The 21,562-nt window shown below is 40.4% G+C and overlaps 1 protein-coding gene across 1 annotated transcript in view; it reads left to right on the top strand.

Moving 5' to 3' along the window:
- Positions 1-21,562, top strand: part of tfg (trafficking from ER to golgi regulator) — a 149,490-nt gene that overhangs the window by 12,806 nt on the left and 115,122 nt on the right. The window contains exons 2-3 of the mRNA XM_080203545.1: positions 6,067-6,267; positions 17,147-17,230. Coding sequence (XP_080059671.1) covers positions 6,078-6,267; positions 17,147-17,230 — 274 coding nt within the window. The 5' untranslated portion in view covers positions 6,067-6,077. The remainder of the gene's footprint in view (positions 1-6,066; positions 6,268-17,146; positions 17,231-21,562) is intronic.

The raw sequence follows: 21,562 nt of genomic DNA, 5'->3' as shown, positions 1-21,562 counted from the left end.
ATAGAAGTTTATAAAATGTTGAGAGGAATAGATAGGGTGGATTCTCAGAGGCTATTTCCCAGGGCTGAAATGGTCGTTACGAGAGGACACAGATTTAAGGTGCTGGGAAGCAAGTACAGAGGAGATGTTAGGGGAAGGTTTTTCACTCAGGGTGGTGAGTGAGTGGAATCGGCTGCCGTCGGTGGTGGTAGAGGCAAAGTCACTGGCGTCTTTTAAAAGACTTCTGGATGAGTATCTGGGATCTAATGGCATTGGAAGTTACGGATTGTTCTATGGCTTAGTAGGTATAGAAGTGATCGGTGCAACTTGTGGGCCGAAGGGCCTGTTTGTGCTGTAGTGTTCTATGTTCTATGTTAAAAACAGGATGGAATGATGGGATGAAACAGCATAATCAGAAAGAAGCCCCAGAACGGGAGAGATCTGATCGGGAGTACCAGAGGAGACGGGAAGACAATCCAGTTGAGAAAGATGCTGCAAGCAAGAAAAGTGCTGTGGTTGGTAGACATTAGGTGATGAGAACTGCTCAGAGCAAGCCCTGGAGGCAGAAGGGGGCTTTGGAGGAGCCCTGGCAGCTAAAATTTGATAGGATAGACAAACTTTTTAAATATATTGTGTTTTAGTAAGAATTGCTTGATTTTTAAATGATGTGGTCATTGGGAATTTGCATTGCAACTATTTGGCTATGTGAGATGTTACCTTTAGAGTTTTTTAAAATTTATGCTCATAGCCTTAGGTAGTGTCATTGTTGGGAGGAAAAAAAACTGGGAAGATTAGGTGACAGGGATTTAATTTTCAGTGTCAGTTTGGAGCTGCAGGTTTGAGTTTTAGAAGGGACAGCAAGCTAAAAAGAAGTGTTTTCCCCCTCCCTGTTTTGAAAATTTTGTTGTTTTGAAAATTTTGTTGTTTTGTTTTGAAAATTTTTTTGTTTAGCTGATGGGTTAAAAACTTGCTGTTGTTGAGGGCTGGACCAGAATGTCACTGATATTTTGGGAAGTTGCCTTGTCTTCAAACTGAGTCTTGCGCCTTTGACTGCAGAATTCAATAACGTCTTTGATCCCAGTATCATGTGAGCCTTAGTCTATGCTGTGTTGAACCTGTTTAAAGGGTTGTCTATGGAGGTTGGTTGATTGGGACAGCTTATATATATTCATTATTATGATTGTTTGTAATTGATGAAAGTTCTTGCTGCTTCTCTTACTATTGATGTTAATTATGTTCTGAAGTAAACATTGTTTGATAAAAGTGCAGCACCCAAGTGGGTTACTTGAATTATACCTGAAGTGAACCATTTCATGCTTATCCTAACTAAATTCAAAATGCAAAGCTTATGGGTTTCATAAAACACTTTGGAATTCTAACCTGAACTATGACATATGTCCCAACTTAATGTGTTAATAACTGATGCAACAAAGATCTTCAGTTTCATCCCAATTATATTAATCAGAGCAACAATTCATCACCTTGTGTACTGTGGCGCAACAGCTATTCACTCCGCATTGTATTATGGAGGACTCTGTTCATGTGGTCTGGCATGAGGTAATTGTAAGAAACTGATGCATCGTTCCATGAAACGATGTGAGGAACAGCATTTCTTTGCTTCCTGCATTATACTTAAATATGGAGATTTTGGGAGGAGACGTAGCAAAAGAGCCACTGGTGAAAGCACTAGGTTTTAAACAAAGGATTGCAAAACACAGCCTTAGGTCTGAACCTGGAGACTAAAATTGTTAATTGTCTGGTTTGGCTGTTAGTGATTGCTAAAAGAAATTTAAAAAGAAAACAAAATAAATTCATACCTGGCCCCTTTGTTAGAAAACATTTGGAGAAATGCCTGAGTTGAGGTCATTTAGTGGTCCTGTTGTTATACTGAATTAAATAAGTTATCGAGATATATGCACACACTTGAACATAAGGCTGCTTATAAGAACATAAGAAATAGGAGCAGGAGTAGGCCATCTAGCCCTTCGAGCCTGCCCCGCCATTCAATAAGATCATGGCTGATCTGTCGTGGCTCAGTTCCACATTCCTGCCCTCTCCCCATAACCCTTAATCCCCTCTCTTATCAAAAACCCATCAACCCGCGTCTTAAAAATACTTAGCGAGGTAGCCTCCACCACTTCAACGGGCAGAGAATTCCAGAGATTCACCACCCTTTGAGTGAAGAAGTTCCTCCTCAACTCCGTTCTAAACCGCCCCCCCTTTATCTTGAGGCTGTGTCCCCTAGTCCTATTATCCTTTCTGAGCGGGAAGAGTCTCTCCACCTCTATCCTATCCATCCCATTCATCATCTTATACGTCTCAATGAGATCTCCCCTCGTTCTTCTAAACTCTAATGAGTACAAGCCTAGTTTATTCAGCCTCTCCTCATAGCTCAACCCCCTCAACTCCAGCATCAGCCTAGTAAACCTCCTCTGCACTCCCTCCAAGGCCAAAATATCCTTGCGTAAGTACGGCGCCCAAAACTGCACACAATACTCCAGCTGCGGCCTCACCAATGCCCTATACAGCCGCAGCAAGACCTCCCTACTTTTATATTCAATCCCCCTCGCTATGAAGGCCAGCATCCCATTCGCCTTCCTGATCACCTGCTGCACCTGCAAGCTGGGTTTTTGTGACTCATGCACAAGGACCCCAAGGTCCCTCTGCACTGTCGCATTTTCGCATTTATGGGACTGTACAGTGCAGCTACACTGGAGAGAATATCTTGGGCAGGCTGTTTTCTTCTATTGTTGTGTCCACTTGATTCTTTATTAAGTGGAGAATTTTGCCTCAATTACTTTATCTAGGGAATAAAAAAAAGCAATGTTCTAATTGATGAGAAGCTATTAATTGTAACTGCTCAAAAAGATTTGAGTGTACACAAAATACTACGCAGGTGCAGCAAGTAGTTAGGGAGGCAAACTGTATATTGGCCTTTATTGCAAAGCGGTTAAAATGTAAGCATAAGGAAGTCTTGCTGCAATTGTGCAGAGCTTTGGTGAGACCTGTCCTGGAGTACTTTGTGCAGTTTTGGCTTCCAGACCGAAGGAAGTATACTTGCCCTAGGAATGGTATAATGAGCATTGGCTGGACTGATTCATGGGAGGTATGTCCTATGAAAGGCATTGAGAAAATTATTCAGCACTCCAGGTCTTGGAAGAAGCGAGTAATCGAAGTGAAACGTAAGATTCTGAGAGATGATGGCAGCTAAGATACTGAGAAGTTATCTCCCTTGGCTGAAGGGTCATAATCTCAGGATAAGGGGTCAGTTATTTTGCATTGAGATGAAAAAGAGTGTGACTCCTTAGATTCTCTATCCTAGAGACATGTGGATGCTAAATTGTTGGATATATAAGGCTGAAATTGTTTTTTGTACTCTTAAGGGAAGTAAGGAGTATGGAGATTGTGTAGGAAAGTAGATTGAGATGAATGTTAGCAATGATCCAATTAAATGGCAAAGAGTTCTCAGAATCATAGAATCTCTACAATGCAGAAGGAGACCATTTGACCCATCAGGTTGCACCAACTCAGTATATCACCTAGGCTCATTCCCCTGCCCTATCCTTGTAGCTCCATGTATTTACCCTACTAATCTCCTTAATCTATGCATCTTGGGATACTAAAGCACAATTTAGCATGGCCAATCCACCTAACCTGCGCATCTTTGGACTGTGGGAGGAAACCTGTGACCATGTGACTTAATCTTGCTCTTATTTCTTGTTCTTGTGCTCTTTGGTTCACTGATCATTTTGAATGAACAGCCTCCTGTTTGCACTACTAAAATTGCCTTCCACAAGTTTGAATATTTATTCCTTTGTCCTATTTGTCTATTTTACTTTGAAGCATTTTTCTTCATTTATTTTTCTATCTGTTTATCTACTCTCAGGGGCAAAAAGGCAACATTTGTGCAATCTTTCCTCATGACCTTAAACTTTAATATTAGACATTGGCCTTATGACTCTTTGCATCTTGAACATCAGGCGCAATGCACTGCAGTAATTCACCAAGGCTCCTTTGACAGCAAGTTCCAGATCTGCCACCCCTATTATCTAGAAAGACAAGGCCAGTAGACACATGGGAATGCTACAACCTGCATGATCCCCAAGTCACAGACCATCCTGATTTGGAACGATATAGCTGTTCCTTTACTGTCACTGGGTCAAAATCTTGGAACTCTCTTCTGACAGCACTTTGGTGTACCTACAACACATGGGATTGCAGCAGTTCAAGAAGGCAACTCACCCCCATTGCCCCCACCTCATGGTCATTTGGGGATGGGCAATAATTGCTGACCTAGCCAGTGGCATCTATATCTTGTGAAATAATCTCCCTTTATCTTGATGACCAGAATTGAATACAATACTCAAGATGCAATCTGACCAAAGTTTTGTCCAGTTTGACCATGGCTTCCTTTCATGTGTTTTGCACTGTTTTGGTTATATAGTTTGATATTCTGTTGATTTTGTTAATTGTTATCTAGCAATGTTTGGGCATATTGAGCCTGGATTTACTTAAATTTCTAGGTCCCTTTCAACTTTATTGTTAATACTGTTCATGGAATAGATATATTGCCTCTTTTTTGCATTATGAAGTACCCCGTATTACTTGATATTTAATTAAATCTGCCATATTTCAGTCCAGTAATCTTTTTTGATCCAACTTATGTAATTTTGAAGTTGTCTGCTCCATTCCTCTGTGCTTTGGAGTTTTGTATAATTTGCATTGGGATTCTAAATCCCAGTTATTGATGTAAACTAGAAACAGCAATGGTCATGACATTGCTTCCTAGAGCACTTTGCTTAGTGCACCCCACTCTGACCTAATTCCTAATAAATGGATTTGGTTTTGTGATCAGCAGTTAAGCGAAAGAGCTTGAAGAAATCTGCCCGTAAACATCCAGCAAATCTGTATTATGGTCTATTTTCAAACAGTTTAAATTTCGTGTCATGTCCCCAAGCATCGGTAGCCGTAATATCAGAAAACGGGGTAAGCAGCCAGTTGCATAATAATAGTCCCATAGACAGCAAACCAGGAAGTTAAAGGCACACAATCCCTTCACTTTTAATTCTAAGTTCAGATAGTGAAATAAATAATTGAATTAAGAAGCTAAAATCTTATCCACAGCCTTTCAATGCACTCCACATTTGTTATTTTTACTACAATGGAGGAATTTAACATTCCACAAATATAAAATTAGCTTTCCAGGGCCAATAAGAGTGCTTAATATGCCTGTTTCAAAAAAAAACAGTTACAGTTCATTCAACAAGCTATAACTTTTTCAAGGGCTTTTACAGCAGGCCCAACAGTGTAAAAGTGGACGTTTTCATGAATTAATTGATTGCTTAGAGGCTGCATTTGTCATGGACCTCACCAGCTGTGGAGAAACAGAATCACAGACAACACCTGGATTTCTGTGTTATTCAGCACATTTATGGAGTCCAAATTATTGTCAGTTTCAGAGGACTAATGTTGGCTAACATCAGTTTCACTGTCTTTACCATTGCAAAATCTGTTATGTTGTTTGCTGTGCTTCAGCTAATTTCCCACTGTTCGCACATTTCCTATGTCTTATGAGCCCATGTTGATCACTGTTCACTTTGTTTGTATAGACAGTTCTCAAGGTTATTCCTGATCAATTTTATCATTATACACAGTATTGAAATAAAGTCAGTTTGCAGCTGTGCCTGTTTTGTGCTTTTTGAATTTGGATGCCACATTGATCTGTTTGTAATCTGTTGGCACTTTCCCATTGTCCACTGACTCCCACTTAATCATTCAGTTAGCATTTCTCTATCCTTTCTCTGCCACATATGCAATTTCTTTGATACCTCCTACTCCAAAAGTGATCACATTGCCTATTATCGAAACAGAAAATGCTAGAAAAAGCCAGCAGGTCTAACAGCGTCTATGGAGAGAGAAACTATGGAGTTTTCAAACAAGAGTTATATTGGGCTGAACATAATTCTGTTTCTGTCTCCAACTCTTGCCTGACTTGCTGGGTTTCTCAGCATGCTTTTATTTCAGATTTTCAGCATCTATTGTATTTTGCTTTTGTCTCATTATCTATTCATAATTTGTGCATTCTAGATTGAGAGGAGATGACCATGAATGGGCAACTGGATCTAAGTGGGAAGCTCATCATTAAAGCTCAATTAGGTGATGATATTCGCCGTATCCCAATCCACAATGAAGATATCACTTACGATGAACTAGTACTGATGATGCAGCGGGTCTTCCGTGGTAAACTTCAGAGCAATGATGAGGTCACAATCAAGTACAAGGATGAAGGTGCGTGATGGATTTTTATCAAAAATAGTCAAGCATTTGGGAAGCATGTTCATTTCAGATGGGACCAGGCAGCCAGCATTGCCCAGCTGAATTGTTAGGTTAGATCTGGTATGCTATGATAGCATTTAATGTAGAACTGTAGCATGTTTACCTTTGGGTTAAGTGCTTCAGATTTGGTCTGTGGTCAGAAACAGGAAGGTGTATCTATGAAGCAAGTATGGGGATCCAGACAGTAGCATTAGAGGAGCCTCAGCCCTTGTTCTTGTCCAACAGGGTACGAATTTCTTGCAATCTTTGTGGATGAAAGCAAGCACTGCACTCACTAGAGGGAGATTGAGCAAACTGACCATAATAACGTTACCCAGAGTGCCATTCAAGTTGGGGGAGTAAAAAGAATGTTGTAATAGGGTATAATATAGTTAGTGGAAAGATGCTATTCTTTGTAGCTGAGACTGAGAGTCCTGTGTTGACTGCTCGGTGCCAGGGTTAAGGACATCTGCTTGGAGCTGGAGAGAAGTGTAGAGTAAGAGGAGAGGATGCAGTTGTCGTGTTCCACGTGGGTACCAAGGACAGAAATAAGGCCAAAAAAGAGTTCTGCTATTGGAGTATGAGCTGTGAGTGACCAATAAGATAAGATAATCTCTGGATTACTACCTGAGCCACAAGTAATTTGGCATAGGACACATAAGATCAGATAATTGAAATGTGTGTCTCAAACTTTGGGGGCAGGGAAATGGATTTCAGTTCATGGGGCACTGGCATCAGTACTAGGAAAGGTGGGACTTTCCCTTGAGCTCTGGAGAGGGCTTCAAACTAAATAGTGGGAAGAAAGTTTAGCTGAGGGGAAATTAGAGAAAAAGGACGAGGCAGTTCTGCAGGGGAGTGATATGGATAATAATAACCAGGAAGGCACAGATCAGGCAAAGAGTACAACAGCAAATAGGGTCGAGGAGTGAAATGTAGTTTAAAAAGACAGAATTTGCAGAAAATACAGAAAGGGATAGGAAATAATATCCTAAGGTGTATAAATAAATTGAGTGAGCAAAAATTTGATTTGATTTATTATTTTTACATGTACTCGTATACAGTGAAAAGTATTGTTTCGTGTGTGCTATATAGACAAAGCATATCGTACATAGAGAAGGAAAGAATAAAGTATAGCACAGGAACAGGGCCTTCTGCCCTCCAAGCCTACACCGATCATGATGTCTGCCTAAATTAAAAGCGTATGTACTTACATAGTCCGTATCCTTCCATTCCCATCCTATTCATGTATTTGTCTACTTATTTTGTACCATTTATATAGACAATCTGGAGGAGGGGCCTGAGTGTAGGGTGACAAAATTTGCTGATGACACGAAGATGAGTGGAAAAGCAAATTGTGTGGAGGGTGTGGAAAGTCTGCAAAGGGATCTGGATAGGCTAAGCGAGTGGGCGAGGACCTGGCAGATGGAGTATAATGTTGGCAAGTTTGAGGTTATCTACTTTGGCAGAAATAATAGTAGGAGGGATTATTATTTAAAAGGCAAAAAGCTGCAGCATGCTATGGTGCAGAGGGACCTGGGGGTCCTTGTGCACAAGTCGCAAAAACCCAGTCTGCAGGTGCAGCAGGTGATCAAGAAGGCTAATGGAATGTTGGCCTTTCTAGTGAGGGGGATAGAATATAAAAGTAGGGAGGTCTTGCTGCAACTGTACAGGGTACTGGTGAGGCTGCAGCTGGAGTACTGTGTACAGTTTTGGTTGCTGCACTTGAGGGATATATTGGCCTTGGAGGGAGTGCAGAGGAGGTTCACTAGGCTGATACCGGATATGAGGGGGTTGGACTGAAGAGAGACTAAATGGACTGGGTCTGTACTCGTTGGAGTTTAGAAGGATGAGGGGGGATCTTATAGAGACGTATAAGATAATGAAAGGGATGGATAGGGTAGAGGTAGAGAGATTCTTCCTGCTTAGAAAGGATAGCAGGACTCGAGGGCACAGCCTCAAGATAAGGGGAGTGCAGTTTAGATCGGAGTTGAGGAGGAACTTCTTCACTCAAAGGGTGGTGAATCTCTGGAATTCTCTGCCCATTGAAGTGGTGGAGGCTACCTCGCTAAATATATTTAAGTCACGGGTAGATAGGTTTTTGACAGACAAGGGAATTAAGGGTTATGGGGAGAAAGCGGGAAAGTAGAACTGGTCCACTTCAGATCAGCCATGATCTTATCGAATGGCGGGGCAGGCTCGAACGGCTAGATGGCCTACTCCTGCTCCTATTTCTTATGTTCTTATGTCTAGTTATCCCTGAAATACGGCTATCGTACCTGCTCCCACCACCTCCCCAGGCAACACGTTCCAGACATTCACCATCCTCAGTTTAAAAAATCTTGCCTCGCACATTCCTGTAAACTTTTCCCATAAACCTAATGCACCATAAACCTAGTACTTTTCTACCCTAAGAAAGAGCATCTGACTATCCACTCTGTCCATGCCACTCATAATTTTGTAGATCCCTATCAGGTCACCCTTCAACCTCCATCATTCTAGTGAGAACAAACCAAGTTTATCCAACCCCTCCTCATAGCTAATGCCATCCAGACCAGGCAACACCATGATAAACTTCTTCTGTATTCTCTCCAGAGGCCTAACCAAGATTCTGTATAGCTGCAGCACGACCCACCAACTTTTATTCTCAATGCTCCGATCAATGAAGGAAAGCATGCTGTATGCTTTCTTGATTACTTTATCCACCTGTGTAGTCACTTTCAGTGATCGGTGGACATGTATGTCCAGATCTCTCTGCCTGTCGATACTCCTAAGGGTTTAACCGTTTACTGTATAATCCCTACATGCGTTGGACCTTCCGAAATGCATTATCTCACACTTGTCTGGATTAAACTCCGTTTGCCATTTCTCCGCCTAAGTCTCCTACTGGTCTATATCGCTCTATCCTCTGACAATCCTCTTCACTATCCGCAACTCCTCCAATTTTTGTCATCTGTGAATTTACTAATCAGACCAGCTACATTCTCCTCCAAATCATTTATGTATAATACAAACAACAAAGGCCCCAGAACTGATCCCTGTGGAACATCGCTGGTCACAGCCTTCCATTCAATAAAGCACCCCTCTATTGCTACCCTCTGTCTTCTATGCTCAAGTTAGTTCTGTATTTACCTTGTGTACCAGTCTACCATGAGGTACCTTGTCAAAGGCTTTACTGAAGTCCATTTATACAACATCCACTGCCTTTCCACATCCATCATCTTCGTCATTTCCTCTGAAAACTCAATCAAGTTAGTGAGGCTTGGCTCCCTTTCACAAAACCACACTATCTATCGCTAATAAGTCCATTTATTTCCAAATGTGAGTAAATCCTGTGCCAAAGAATCTTTTCCAATAATTTCCCTGCCACTGAAGTAAGGCTTACCGGCCTGTAATTTCCTGGATTATTCCTGTTGCCTTTCTTAAACAAAGGAACAGCATTGGCTATCTTCTAGTCCTCTGGTACTTAACTTCTAGCCAATGAGAATAGAAAGATTTCTGTCAAGGCTCCAGCAATTTCCGTCCTTGCCTTCCTCAGTATTCTGGGGTAGATCCATCAGGCCCTGGGGACTTATCTACTTTAAGATGCCCAATACCACCTCTTTTCTGATATCAACATGACCCAAAATATCTACACACCCTGCCATAGACTCCTCATCCATCAAGTCCCTCACTTTGGTGAATACTGAGGTAAAGTGTTCTTTTAATATCTCACCCACTTCCTCTGGTTCCATGTGTAGATTCCCTGCACAATCCTTGAGTGGACTAGCCCTTTCCCTGTTTACCCTCTTGCTCTTTTAATATGTATAAAATGTTGTACGTAACGGGAGACTGCAGAATGTAGTGTTACTGTCATAGCTAGGATGTAGGAAATGATCCACTTTATACGAGGTAGGTCTATTCAAAAGTTTGATGGCAGCAAGGAAGAAGTTGTTTTTGAGTCATTTGGTACATGTCCTCAGACTTTTGTATCTTTTTCCCGATGGAACAAGGTGGAAGAGAGTATGTCCAAGGTGCATGGGGTCCTTGATTATGCTGGCTGCTTTCCCAAGGCAGCGGGAAGTGTAGACAGTGTCATGGGGGGGTGTGGGGGCTGGTTTGTGTGATGGACTGGGCTTCATTCACGACCCTTTGTAGTTTGTTTGCAGTCTAGGGCAGAGCAGGAGCCATACTAAGCTGTGATATACCCAGAGAGGATGCTTTCTACGGTGCATCCATAAAAGTTGGATCCATAATAGCGGACATGCCATTTCCTCAGCCTCTTAAGAGAGTTAGAGGTTTACAGCATGGAAACAGATCCTTCGGCCCAACTTGTCCATGCCATCTTTTTTTTTAAACCCCTAAGCTAATCCCAATTGCCCATATTTGGCCCTTATCCCTCCATACCCATCGTACCCGTATAACTATCTAAATGTTTTTTAAAAGGTAAAATTGTAGCTGCTTCTACTACTACATCTGGCAGCTTGTTCATACACTCATCACACTGAGAAAAAACTGCTCCTCTGGACACTTCTGTATCTCTCCCCCCTCATCTTAAACCTATGCCCTTTAGTTTTAGACTCCTACCTTTGGGAAAAGATATTGACTATCTACCTTGTCTATGCCCCTCATTATTTTATAGGCCCCTAGAACGTCACCCCTCAATCTCCTATGCTCCAGAGGAAAAAAGTCCCAATCTGTCTAGCCTTTCCTTATAACTCAATCCATCAAGTCCTGTTAGCATTCTGCACTCTTTCTAGTTTAATAATATCCTTTCTGTAATAGGGTGACCAGAATTGCACACAGTATTCCAAGTGTGGCCTTATCAATGTCTTGTACAACTTCAACAAGACAACCCAACTTCTGTATTCAGTGTTCTGACTGATGAAACCAAGCATTCCGAATGCTTTCTTCACCATTCTGTCCACCTGTGACTCCACTTTCAACGAGCTATGAACACATACCCCTAGATCTCTTTGTTCTGTAACTCTGCCCAATGCCCTACCGTTAACTGAGTAAGTCCTGCCCTGGTTCAATCTTCCAAAATGCATCAACTCGCATTTGTCTAAATTAAATTCCATCTGCCATTCGTCAGCCCACTGGCCCAATTGGTCAAGATCCCGTGGCAATTGGAGATAACTTTCTTCACTGTCCACTATGGCATCAATCTTGGTGTCATCTAGAAACTTACTAACCATGCACCCTATATAGACTGCAAATCTATTCGCAGATTCGTTAGTCGGCTTTCTTAACTATAGCGTTGGCAGGGGCCAGGACAGGTTGTTGGTGATCTGAACATGTGGAAATTTGAAGCTCATGAAGATTTCCACATCATCCTTGTTGATGTGGATAGGGGCATGTCCTCCACTATGCTTCCTGAAGTCGATGTCTGTCGCCTTGTTTTGTTAACATTGAGGACAGATGGGATATAATGTGAGGAAAATGTGATGCTATCGACTTTGGCAGAAAGAAGAGAAAAACAGAATTTTATTTGCACAGTGGAAGACTATAGAATGCTACAGTGCAAACTGATGTGGGTGTCCTTATATACACACATACTGATGAGCGTGCAGATTAAGAACAGAAGCCGGCCATTTGGCCCTGAACCTGGTCTGTCATTTGATAATATAATGGTTAATCTGGCTGTAGCCTTACTGTCCTGTCCATCTCCAAACCCTTTGACTCCTTTGTCAGTCGAGAATCTATCTAACTCACCTTAAAAATATTCAACAACTCTGTCTCCACTGCTCTCTGGGGAAAAAGAATCCATGAATTAATGGCTTTCAAGAGAAAAGAATTCTGCTGATCTCAATCTTAAACTGTCCCCTAGTTCTAGTCTTATACAGGAACAAAAGGTTATCATGCAGGTATGACAGTACCTAGCAACTTAAATAGCACATTGACCTTTAGTACAAGCGGGATGAAGTTGGGAAGTCTTGCAACTTTCCCAGGTGTCGGTGAGATCACAAACAGAAGACTGTATATAAATTTGCTCTTATTTATGGAGAGACGTTCTTTTGAGTTGGGAATTCATGGATGCAGCTCAAATAATTGTTGTTTTCCCCTCTCCTCTTCACCTTAGCAAAAGACTGGTCCACATTCTTTGAAGAGAGTGGTGAACTGTAGGTACATACCCCTGGACCTTTGCTCTGTGATTCTATGCGTTGGAGCTTCAAACATCTCTGTGTCACTGATTATTTTGAAAACTTGTTGCTTTCACTTCCCATGGCAAAATAAATTCTCAAGTTCAGATTGAGAAGATCTCTTCCAACTAATACTTATTCTACTTATTAGAAACAAGAGTATTGACTAGAATTGGGCTGCAGGTATCCAGCCTAGAATCAGTACTTAACATATGCTAGCTGATTAGCTATAGAATTATGATTCCTGAAATTTAAAATGTTTTATTCAGCGCTGGCAGCATTTTGACTCTGAAACATTGTTAATACTTGTTCAGTCCTGGAGAAATATCCAAAATCTACCAGAAACTCTCAGACCACAATCAGTAAGGATAGACAACAACACCTCCTACACAATAATTCTCAACACCGGTGCCCCACAAGGTTGTGTTCTCAGCCCCTACTATACACTGTATGTACCCATGACTGTGCGGCCAAATTCCCCTCCAATTCGATTTTCAAGTTTGCTGACGACACTGCCATAGTGGGTCAGATCTCAAACAATGACGAGAAAGAGTACAGGAATGAGATAGAGAATCTGGTGAACTGGTGCAGCAACAACAAGCTCTCCATCAATGTCAACAAAACAAAGGAGATTGTCATCGACTTCAGGAAGTGTAAAGGAGAACATGCCCCTGCCTATATCAATGGGGACAACGTGGAAAGTGTCGAGAGCTTCAAGTTTTTAGGTGTCCAGATCACCAACAACCTGAGCTGGACCCCCTTGCTGACACTATAGTGAAGAAAGCCCTCCAATGCCTCTACTTTCTCAGAAGACTAAGGAAATTTGGCATGTCAGCCACAACTCTCACCAACTTCTACAGATGCACCATAGAAAATATTCTTTCTGGTTGTATCACAGCTTGGTATGGCTCCTGCTCTGCCCAAGACCGCAAGAAACTACAAAAGGTTGTGAATGTAGCCCAATTCGTCTCACAAACCAGCCTCCCATCCATTGACTCTCTCTATGCTTCCAGCTACCTCAGCAAAGCCCCAGCATAATTAAGGATCCCCTGGATATTCTCTCTTCCACTGTCTTCCTCTGGAAAAACATACAGAAATCTGAGGTCAGGAATAACAGTTTCCCTGCTGCTGTCAGACTTTTGAATTGGCTTACTTTGCACTAAGTTGATCCTTCTCTAAACCCTAGCCATGACTGTAACTCTGCATTCTGCACTCTCTCGTTTTCTTCTCTATGAACGGTTTGTTTTGCCTGGATAGCATCTGGATAAAATGAATGGATAAATTAGCTAAAAGTGCCCCCCCCCCCCCCAAACACCCCCACCCCCCACCCCACTCCCCCCCCACCCCACTCCCCCCCCCACCCCACTCCCCCCCCCACCCCACTCCCCCCCCCCACCCCACTCCCCCCCCCCACCCCACTCCCCCCCCCCACCACACACACACACACACACACACACACACACACACACACACACACACACACTGGGTCAGTACTGTTGGCGATGGTAAAAAAAAATCTCCCAGCACAGACAGGTTTCAAAGAGTAGCCTGGAGTTCAGCTTCTTGGTGTTCATTAGTTGGAAGTTAAACAGCAGTCTGAAAATTTCTGAGTTTTGAAATAAATGTAGAGATTTCAAGATGGTCAGTTAAATAATGTGACCACCTTTCTCTATGATGATTTCAAAGGGATGTTTATCCAGTGTAAGGAGTTGGCTTTGACTTCAGGACCGATAATGTCCCAGTTATTAGATTTTGAAAGAGTGAGCAGGCATGTTGCGGGTCTTCTGTCGGGAAGCTATTGCCTAGACAAACTCTCTGACTCTGCTAGAGGGTTAAGCATGTCAAGATGCATATGATGTCCATTGTCTCCTCAATGGTCTCCTTTTGAAATGGACCTGGATCATTGCAGGTGTGTGATCGGCCTGTTATCAGCTGTGCAGGATAATGAATTTCAATCTGCAAATCCTATAGCTTTGTGATAATGTCCGTACAGCTAGGTGTGAGATTCCATTCTTCTAACTCCTGGTGGTAGGTTCCAGAACAAAGGGACAATCCTGTTGTCATATGACTTGTAATAACCATTTTTCTTGTTCAACTGAAAGTCCGTTTTATAATAGCACAAAGAGTAAAGTTTTGATATACATTTTTGAATTTCTTTTCATATCACTTTGACTCAACACAAGCAAAAATAATTAGGCAAGAAGGTCAAATTGAAGGGTTTGATGATACATTATATTCCTCTGTGACTTAATTGTTATACATCAGTGAAGTATTTTAGTGTTAATTAGTTAATTACATAATGCATTTCTGTAAGGATTTTCAAATTATAAAACATTGTCTGTGTAGTTGAAGTAAACGATGGTTCATGTTCTTTCAGTGTCACTTGATAGGTTAGGGGAGCTAGCAGGTTAAGTTTTTGGGGTTACAGGAATATGGCCTGCGTAAGGTCCTCTGTTGGAGAGTCAATGCAGACTCAGTGGGCCGAATGACCGTCTCCTGCACTGTCGAGATTCTGTGATACAGCAGGAGATGCAGAGCTGTTGCTGCGATTCTTCTTGCACCACTGTCCAGAGACATTAGCTGTCCTTCCATGTGACATTGAGAGAACTCTCATGAATTGAACACGTGATTTCAAAATATTTGGATCCTGCATCATGGTTATACATTTTGATATCTTTCATCTTGCTAAATTAGGACTACAAAGATTACTGAGTAATTTTGTGAGGAAATTGCAGTATAGGAGGCCCAAGGACTGTTAAAAATATCAGGGATGTGTTAGGTTTTCAAATACTTTAAAACTTGAAGTGGCTTTGTGTAACAGTTTGGATCCCTGTCTGTGTGGAGTCTGCATGTTCTATCCTGTTTCTGCTTGGATTTCCTCTAGGTGCTCCAGTTGCCTCCCACAGTCCAAAGATATGCAAATTAGCTGGATTAGACATCCTAAAATTGTCCCTTATAATCACAAGATGCATAGGTTAGGGGAACTAGCAGGTTAAATATTTGATGTTACCAGGATAGTGCTTGGGTAGAGTCCTCTGTCGGAGAGACAGTGCAGATTCAGTGGGCTGAATGGCCTCTTTCTGCAGTGAGAGGCAACAATAGATGCGAAGCTGTTATGATTCTTCTCGTACCACTATCCAGAGACATTAGTTCTCCTTCCATGTGAGATGACTATTTATATATTTCTAATCCGCTGTACTCTGTCTCACCCACTGTGCAGTCTGTTCTTTTCTGGAGATGCCAGTTGCAGGTTAGGCAACTGCTTTGCTGAACATTTGTTCTGTTGCACCCGTGCTTCTAATTTCTGGAGACTTTCTACTTTAATCCATCCTACTAATTCTGCTCCAGACTGTGGTCTTCTACATTCCTCAAAACCAGTTCAACATGGGCTTCAGGAATAGTGTCTCAACTTTCTGTGGGGCACTTTGTATTGGTCATTAACACTTACGGTTTTCAGATTTTAGCTTTCGTTTGTCATTTCTTTACATGGCATCATTGAAATGTATTTTCTGCTTTAATTTTTGATCTCTTTCGTTCACACTTTTTTTTTCTTTTACTAGCCTCTTGTGCGTTTGTTTCAGCCTCTCCAGGTCTTTTCAGCCTCTTGATTCATAAAGTTTATTTTGCTATCTTTCCTTCACCCTCATGGATGATCTTTTTATGTTTGATTTATTATTGTCATATGTATACACTGCAAATTATTGTTACATTAGTATACACTAAGGTATTGTTTCTTGTGCTCTTTACAAAGCATACTGTACATAGGGAAGGAAGGGAGAGATTGGAGAATGTAGTGTTATAGTCATAGCTAGGGTGTAAGATTCAAATTAATGCAAGGTAGGTTCGTTCAAAAGTCTGATGGCAGCAGAGAAGAAGCTGTTTTTGATTGGTCAGTGATCTCAGAATTTTGTACCTTCTTCCTGATGGAAGAGAATATGTCCAGTGTGCGTGGGGTCCTTGATTATGCTGGCTGCTTTTCCGGGGCATGGGAAATGTTGACTGTGTCAGTGGATGGGAGGCTAGTTTGGACTGGATTTTGTTCACGACCTTTCTAGTTTCTTGAAGTCTTGGACAGAGGAAGAGCCATACCAAGCTGTGATGTAATCAGAAAAAGTGCTTTCTATGGTACATCTGTAGAAGTTGGTGTGAGTTGTAGTGGACATGCCAAATTTCCTTAGTCTTCTAAGAAAGTAAAGGTGTTGGTAGGCTTTCTTAACTATCCACATGGAGGGACCAGGACAGGTGGTTGGTGATCTGGACACCTAAACTTGAAGCTCGTGACCATTTCTACTTCGTCCCCATTGACGTTGACAGGGGCATGTTCTCCACTACACTTCCTGAGGTCAATGACTATCTCCTTAGTTTTGTTGACATTGAGGATGAGATTATTGTTGGCGCATCAGTTCACCAGATTGTCTGTCTCTTTCCTGTGCGGTGTCTCATCATTGTTTGATATCACCTGACAGTTTCTGTTAAGCAGTTTGCAGGTGATTTAATTAATTAATTTCCTTGGTGTGAATTGCTTTTATCAGTACAGTCTTCCTCTTTTCCCAACCTTGCTAAAAGTTTTATTTCGTGGAAGGTATAAATACATCTCAACTGTTAACTCGCCTTTTCGTTCTTATACATATACCAGCTGACACAATTATGTCCAGACCTTTCTGCTTCATTATACAAGGTGTGCTGCTTCATTTATTTGACCTTCAATTTAACTTCTGCTTTTCTTTTTGCAGATGGAGATCTTATAACCATATTTGATAGCTCGGATCTCTCCTTTGCTATCCAGTGTAGTAGGATTCTTAAACTTACATTATTTGGTGAGTATGGGTATATCTTGGTAAGTCATTGCATGTTAGTTCTGTTAAAGCATCCTTTTAGTGTAATCCAGAAATTTAATATTTAATTTGTAGCCTGCTCAGATGTCAATGTCTGAATGTAACTCTAAATAAAAGGCTATGATATAACTAAAGCTAAATTTTAAAGATAATTGTGTGTCTTAATTTTCAACAAATATAGCAAAATATTTAACAAAAGATATACCGATAGTTAGGGTGAGCCTGATGCTGGATGTCTGCTTGATGGAATGACTTCAGGACTCATGGCATCCTAGGAATACTGAAGTGTTGCAAAAATAAAATCATAAATTACTAATGTGTTGCACATGTAGAATTCCCCTTTCCATCAGACAACCAGTGATAGAGAAAATAATTGTTGTTCAGCACATTGACCTTGTAGTGTTTTTTTTTTGTTTGACAATATGGCTGGTGTACTTATTTTCAGAGCTTGTGCATGTTTAAATATTTACTTTGAAGAAGTATTTGTGGTTGGATGTGCAATTAAATCACTTTAATATAAATTTCCACATAAAAATTGCTAATATATTTCAAACGTTTATTCAATCATTTCGGTTACATGGGATGACTATGTGATTTGGCTACTAGCTGGATAATTTTATTATTTGAAAGCCTTTTTAAATTGCTTATTATAGAGAACACTGAAGTCCACTTTATGAACCACAAAATAACAAATTAAGCTAAGCAAAGATCCCATTCAATTCTGATTTTGGTATCTCCTGGGATGCTTGTCTGCTCAAGATTGCATAGATGCAAAAGGCTGTTTGTTAAACATTTTCTCACTTTTCTGCAAGTCCAGACTATCTTAAGTATTATATTAACATAAAATAGGTTTGGGCAAAATTATGCACGCGCCTATCATATATACAGTGTTGTATTTCTGTTTACCGATTCTCGTCTCTTGTGAATGAATTTACTGTTGAATTTCCTGTTGTGAAGTAATGTATGTATCCTTGGTTTGTGGTGTGGGGCTAAGGCAAAAGAAAACAAAATCTAACCCTTCATTTTCCTTTTCTGTACTTCTCCTAAGCATGATGTTTGCTGAATATTGTTTTTTTCTCCCCCTCAAGTTACAACTCCATTTTCAACCTCGTGTTCCACTTCAAAGTTCTTAAACTTATTACTGCTTCCGTAAGGTCCAAAGATGTGTGGGTTAGGTTGATTGGCCATACTAAAATTGCCCCTCAGTGTCCTGAGATGCGTAGGTTAGAGGGATTAGTGGGTAGATATGTAGGGATATGGGGTTAGGGCCTGGGTGAGATTGTGGTCGGTGCAGACTCAGTGGGCCAGGTGGCTGCCTCCTGCATTGTAGGGTTTCTATGATTCTATAAAATGCATGCCAATGTAACCCTTACCTCCATGTTTCAGTGTCTCAGTCACGCTTCTACTTCTCCCTCAGATGGAAATTGACCCAGTTAGAATCAGAAATAACCCCATTTTGGCTACAGCCATTATGCACCATCCCTCCTCACCCTCTTCAAATTCCGAATGGTGGAATTTGAAGTTCATCTCTGGATGCTGAAGTATGCTTCAGTTTAGTTCAGTCTGAGTAACTGGCCAAGGAGGTGACTATGCAAGTGGCAAAATAATAAAGTTTTTGGCAGAGTTCAAAAATTGTGCCTCTCTTTTCTGACTGTCAAAGTGGAGGAGCATGTGACTTTCCGTGCTTAAAAAAAACTCTGATTTTGTAGAATACCTTCAATGTTTTCAGATGTTCCAAAATGTTCCGCTACCTGTTTCAAGATTTTTTTTTAGACAAAAGGATGGTCAATTTCTCACAGCAAGAATTTGTAGGTAACAAATGAGGTAAATGACGGGATAATCTGTTTTTACTGGTACTGCTTGAGGGCTGAGTATTAGCCAGGACAGCTGCAGAACTCTCTTCAAAAAATATTAAGGAGTATTTTATGTCTTGACTGAAAGTTGGCAACAACAAATGAGTATTCTTTCAATACAGTACTGAAGTACAGCAATATGCTTGAAACCCTGTAATGAACTTTTACCCCATGACTTTCTAATGTGGAAATGATAATCATCTTGACGATATTCTGTTTGATGTGGACTTTTAGCAAACTTGTGTTCCTTGTCCTGCACCTGCAGTTAAATTCTTTCACAGGCTGTTGAATGTGACAACATTATTGCAGTATTATTGAGAAATCGATAGTTGTTCTAATCCTTTGTTGCTTTGGGGCAGATAAAATTTGGGTTTATTTAAAGGAAGGGTTACTTTTATAGTGACAAGCATGTACATCCTCTCTTGATATGTTGCTTTCAATGAAATAATTTAAAATACTGATAAATCTCTCCAGTTAGTCTCTGATTCACTACAGCTTTTTCATTTGTGCTAGTATCTAAGTATCACAAAACATCAAAAACATATATTAATGTTGTGCCTTTAACGTAGATTAATATCCCAATGCACTCCAGAGATATAATCAACAATAAAAGTTGAAATGCATTTCACTTATAATAAAGTACCTTTGTTATGAAATGTGAGAGGATGTTTTTAAACAAACGTTTTGCTTTTCCACTTTGGGCCATTGTATTTGTTAAACAATTGCTGGGAGTTTTGCACTCGTTTATAACGGTTTGTTTTAACAGGAAAGAAATCAGAAAGAATTACAATTATATGGAGTCTTTCACAACCTGAAGACATTTCAAACTCTTTTAGCCAATGAAATATTTTGTCAGTCTTGTAATCAAGAACATTGCAACAAATTTGCATAAGATCCTACAGATAGATTTAAGGTGTTGATTAAGGGCTAAGTATTGATTGACTATGATACTGGGTGAACTTACCTGTTCTTCTCAGAATAACACATGAGAATCTTTTATATACATCTAAGAGGACAAATTGGGTTTCGGGTTAGCGTCTTATCTGATTGGCATCTCCAGACAGTTCATTATTACTTAGTACTACCATTAATTACTGAAGTAATTCTGCTTACGTTTTCAAAAAGAACTTCGGACTCGATGATGAGAGTGCTGCCAAATGAGATGAGCTTAACACTTGACTGACTCTAATTATATTGTATTTTGACTATGTTATGCTTTAGAGCCTTAAATTTATTGTGTGAATATTACAAAGTCTTTTGTACAAGCCAAACCACAAAGAAACAGTTTTTGATACTAGCTCAGATCTTCTGAATTCCAATACTGATATGGTGTGACCAGAATAGTATTAAGACTGAGGTTAACTGACAATTATATTCTGCAGGATTATCTGATTCCTGGAATGTTCTCAAACATGACACATGGAGGCTAGCAGTAGATACTGCTAAAACATATGGGATACTCGTGAAGAATTGAATAATCAATTTTTAAAATAAATGTAAAAACATTCACTGGGGCTGAATAGGATATTAATTTTAACACATTGAGAGTGTTATTAAAATGACTTCCTGAAGATTGATTCATTCAATCTAACTCCTGACAGGTAAACAGAAAATGCTCCACAGATCTGACATCACCTGTGGACAAAGAAAACATTTCAGATTGCTGATGAAAAATCACAAACTGATATATTGACTATTTTTTTCTCTCCACAGGTACTGCCAGAGCTGCTGAGTATTTCCAGCATTTTCTGTTTTGATTTCAGATTTCCAGAATCCCCACTGTTTTGCTTTTGCAATAATCCTGGAGTTTAACTTGACAGGAAATCTGATTAGCCTAGGGGCAGGAGTTTTCCAAAACCTGTTGGCTGGTTAAAAAATACATAAGCTATATTAAATAGACTGAAGTAGATTAAAAATGAAAACATTTGCAAAATGTTGCTCATTGTCCTGAGCAGTGCCTCCAGAATGTAACTTTAATATAGTGATTTGTGTGTTGCTTCCAGATGAACCAGACTTTTCTTCCTATCATAATCATTAGGATTTGGCATAAAACTGCATCATTAACGCCAGCCACATGTTTGTACAGGAAAGCAGACTGGCAAGAAAGATGTGCTGCAGATGGAAGTTCTGGTCAGTCCTTAAATAGTTATGTCTTTGTCTCTTGAGGGAAAGCTTAAAACCTTTTGCTTATAATTTTGAGCTTTAGTTCAAAGATCACACTATTCAGAATACAAGTATAGAGAATTATTTCCACGCCATCTCATACTGTGGTTCACATGATGCAGATACTACGCAAGGTCGAGACATTGCTCGAGGGGGACATTTGCAGCAAGTGCTGTTAATTATTTATTTTTCCTGTACTCATTAGCTCAAATCTTTTGTGTCGTAATTTGGCAGAAGTGTGAGTTGATAAAGGGATGGATGTTAATGAACGGTGGGCTAAACCGTGCATCTCTTGAAC

The sequence above is a fragment of the Carcharhinus amblyrhynchos genome, chromosome 15 (genome assembly GCF_965287045.1).
Source record: "Carcharhinus amblyrhynchos chromosome 15, sCarAmb.v2.hapA, whole genome shotgun sequence".
NCBI lineage: Eukaryota > Metazoa > Chordata > Chondrichthyes > Carcharhiniformes > Carcharhinidae > Carcharhinus > Carcharhinus amblyrhynchos.
This window is presented reverse-complemented; position numbering and strand designations above follow the sequence as displayed.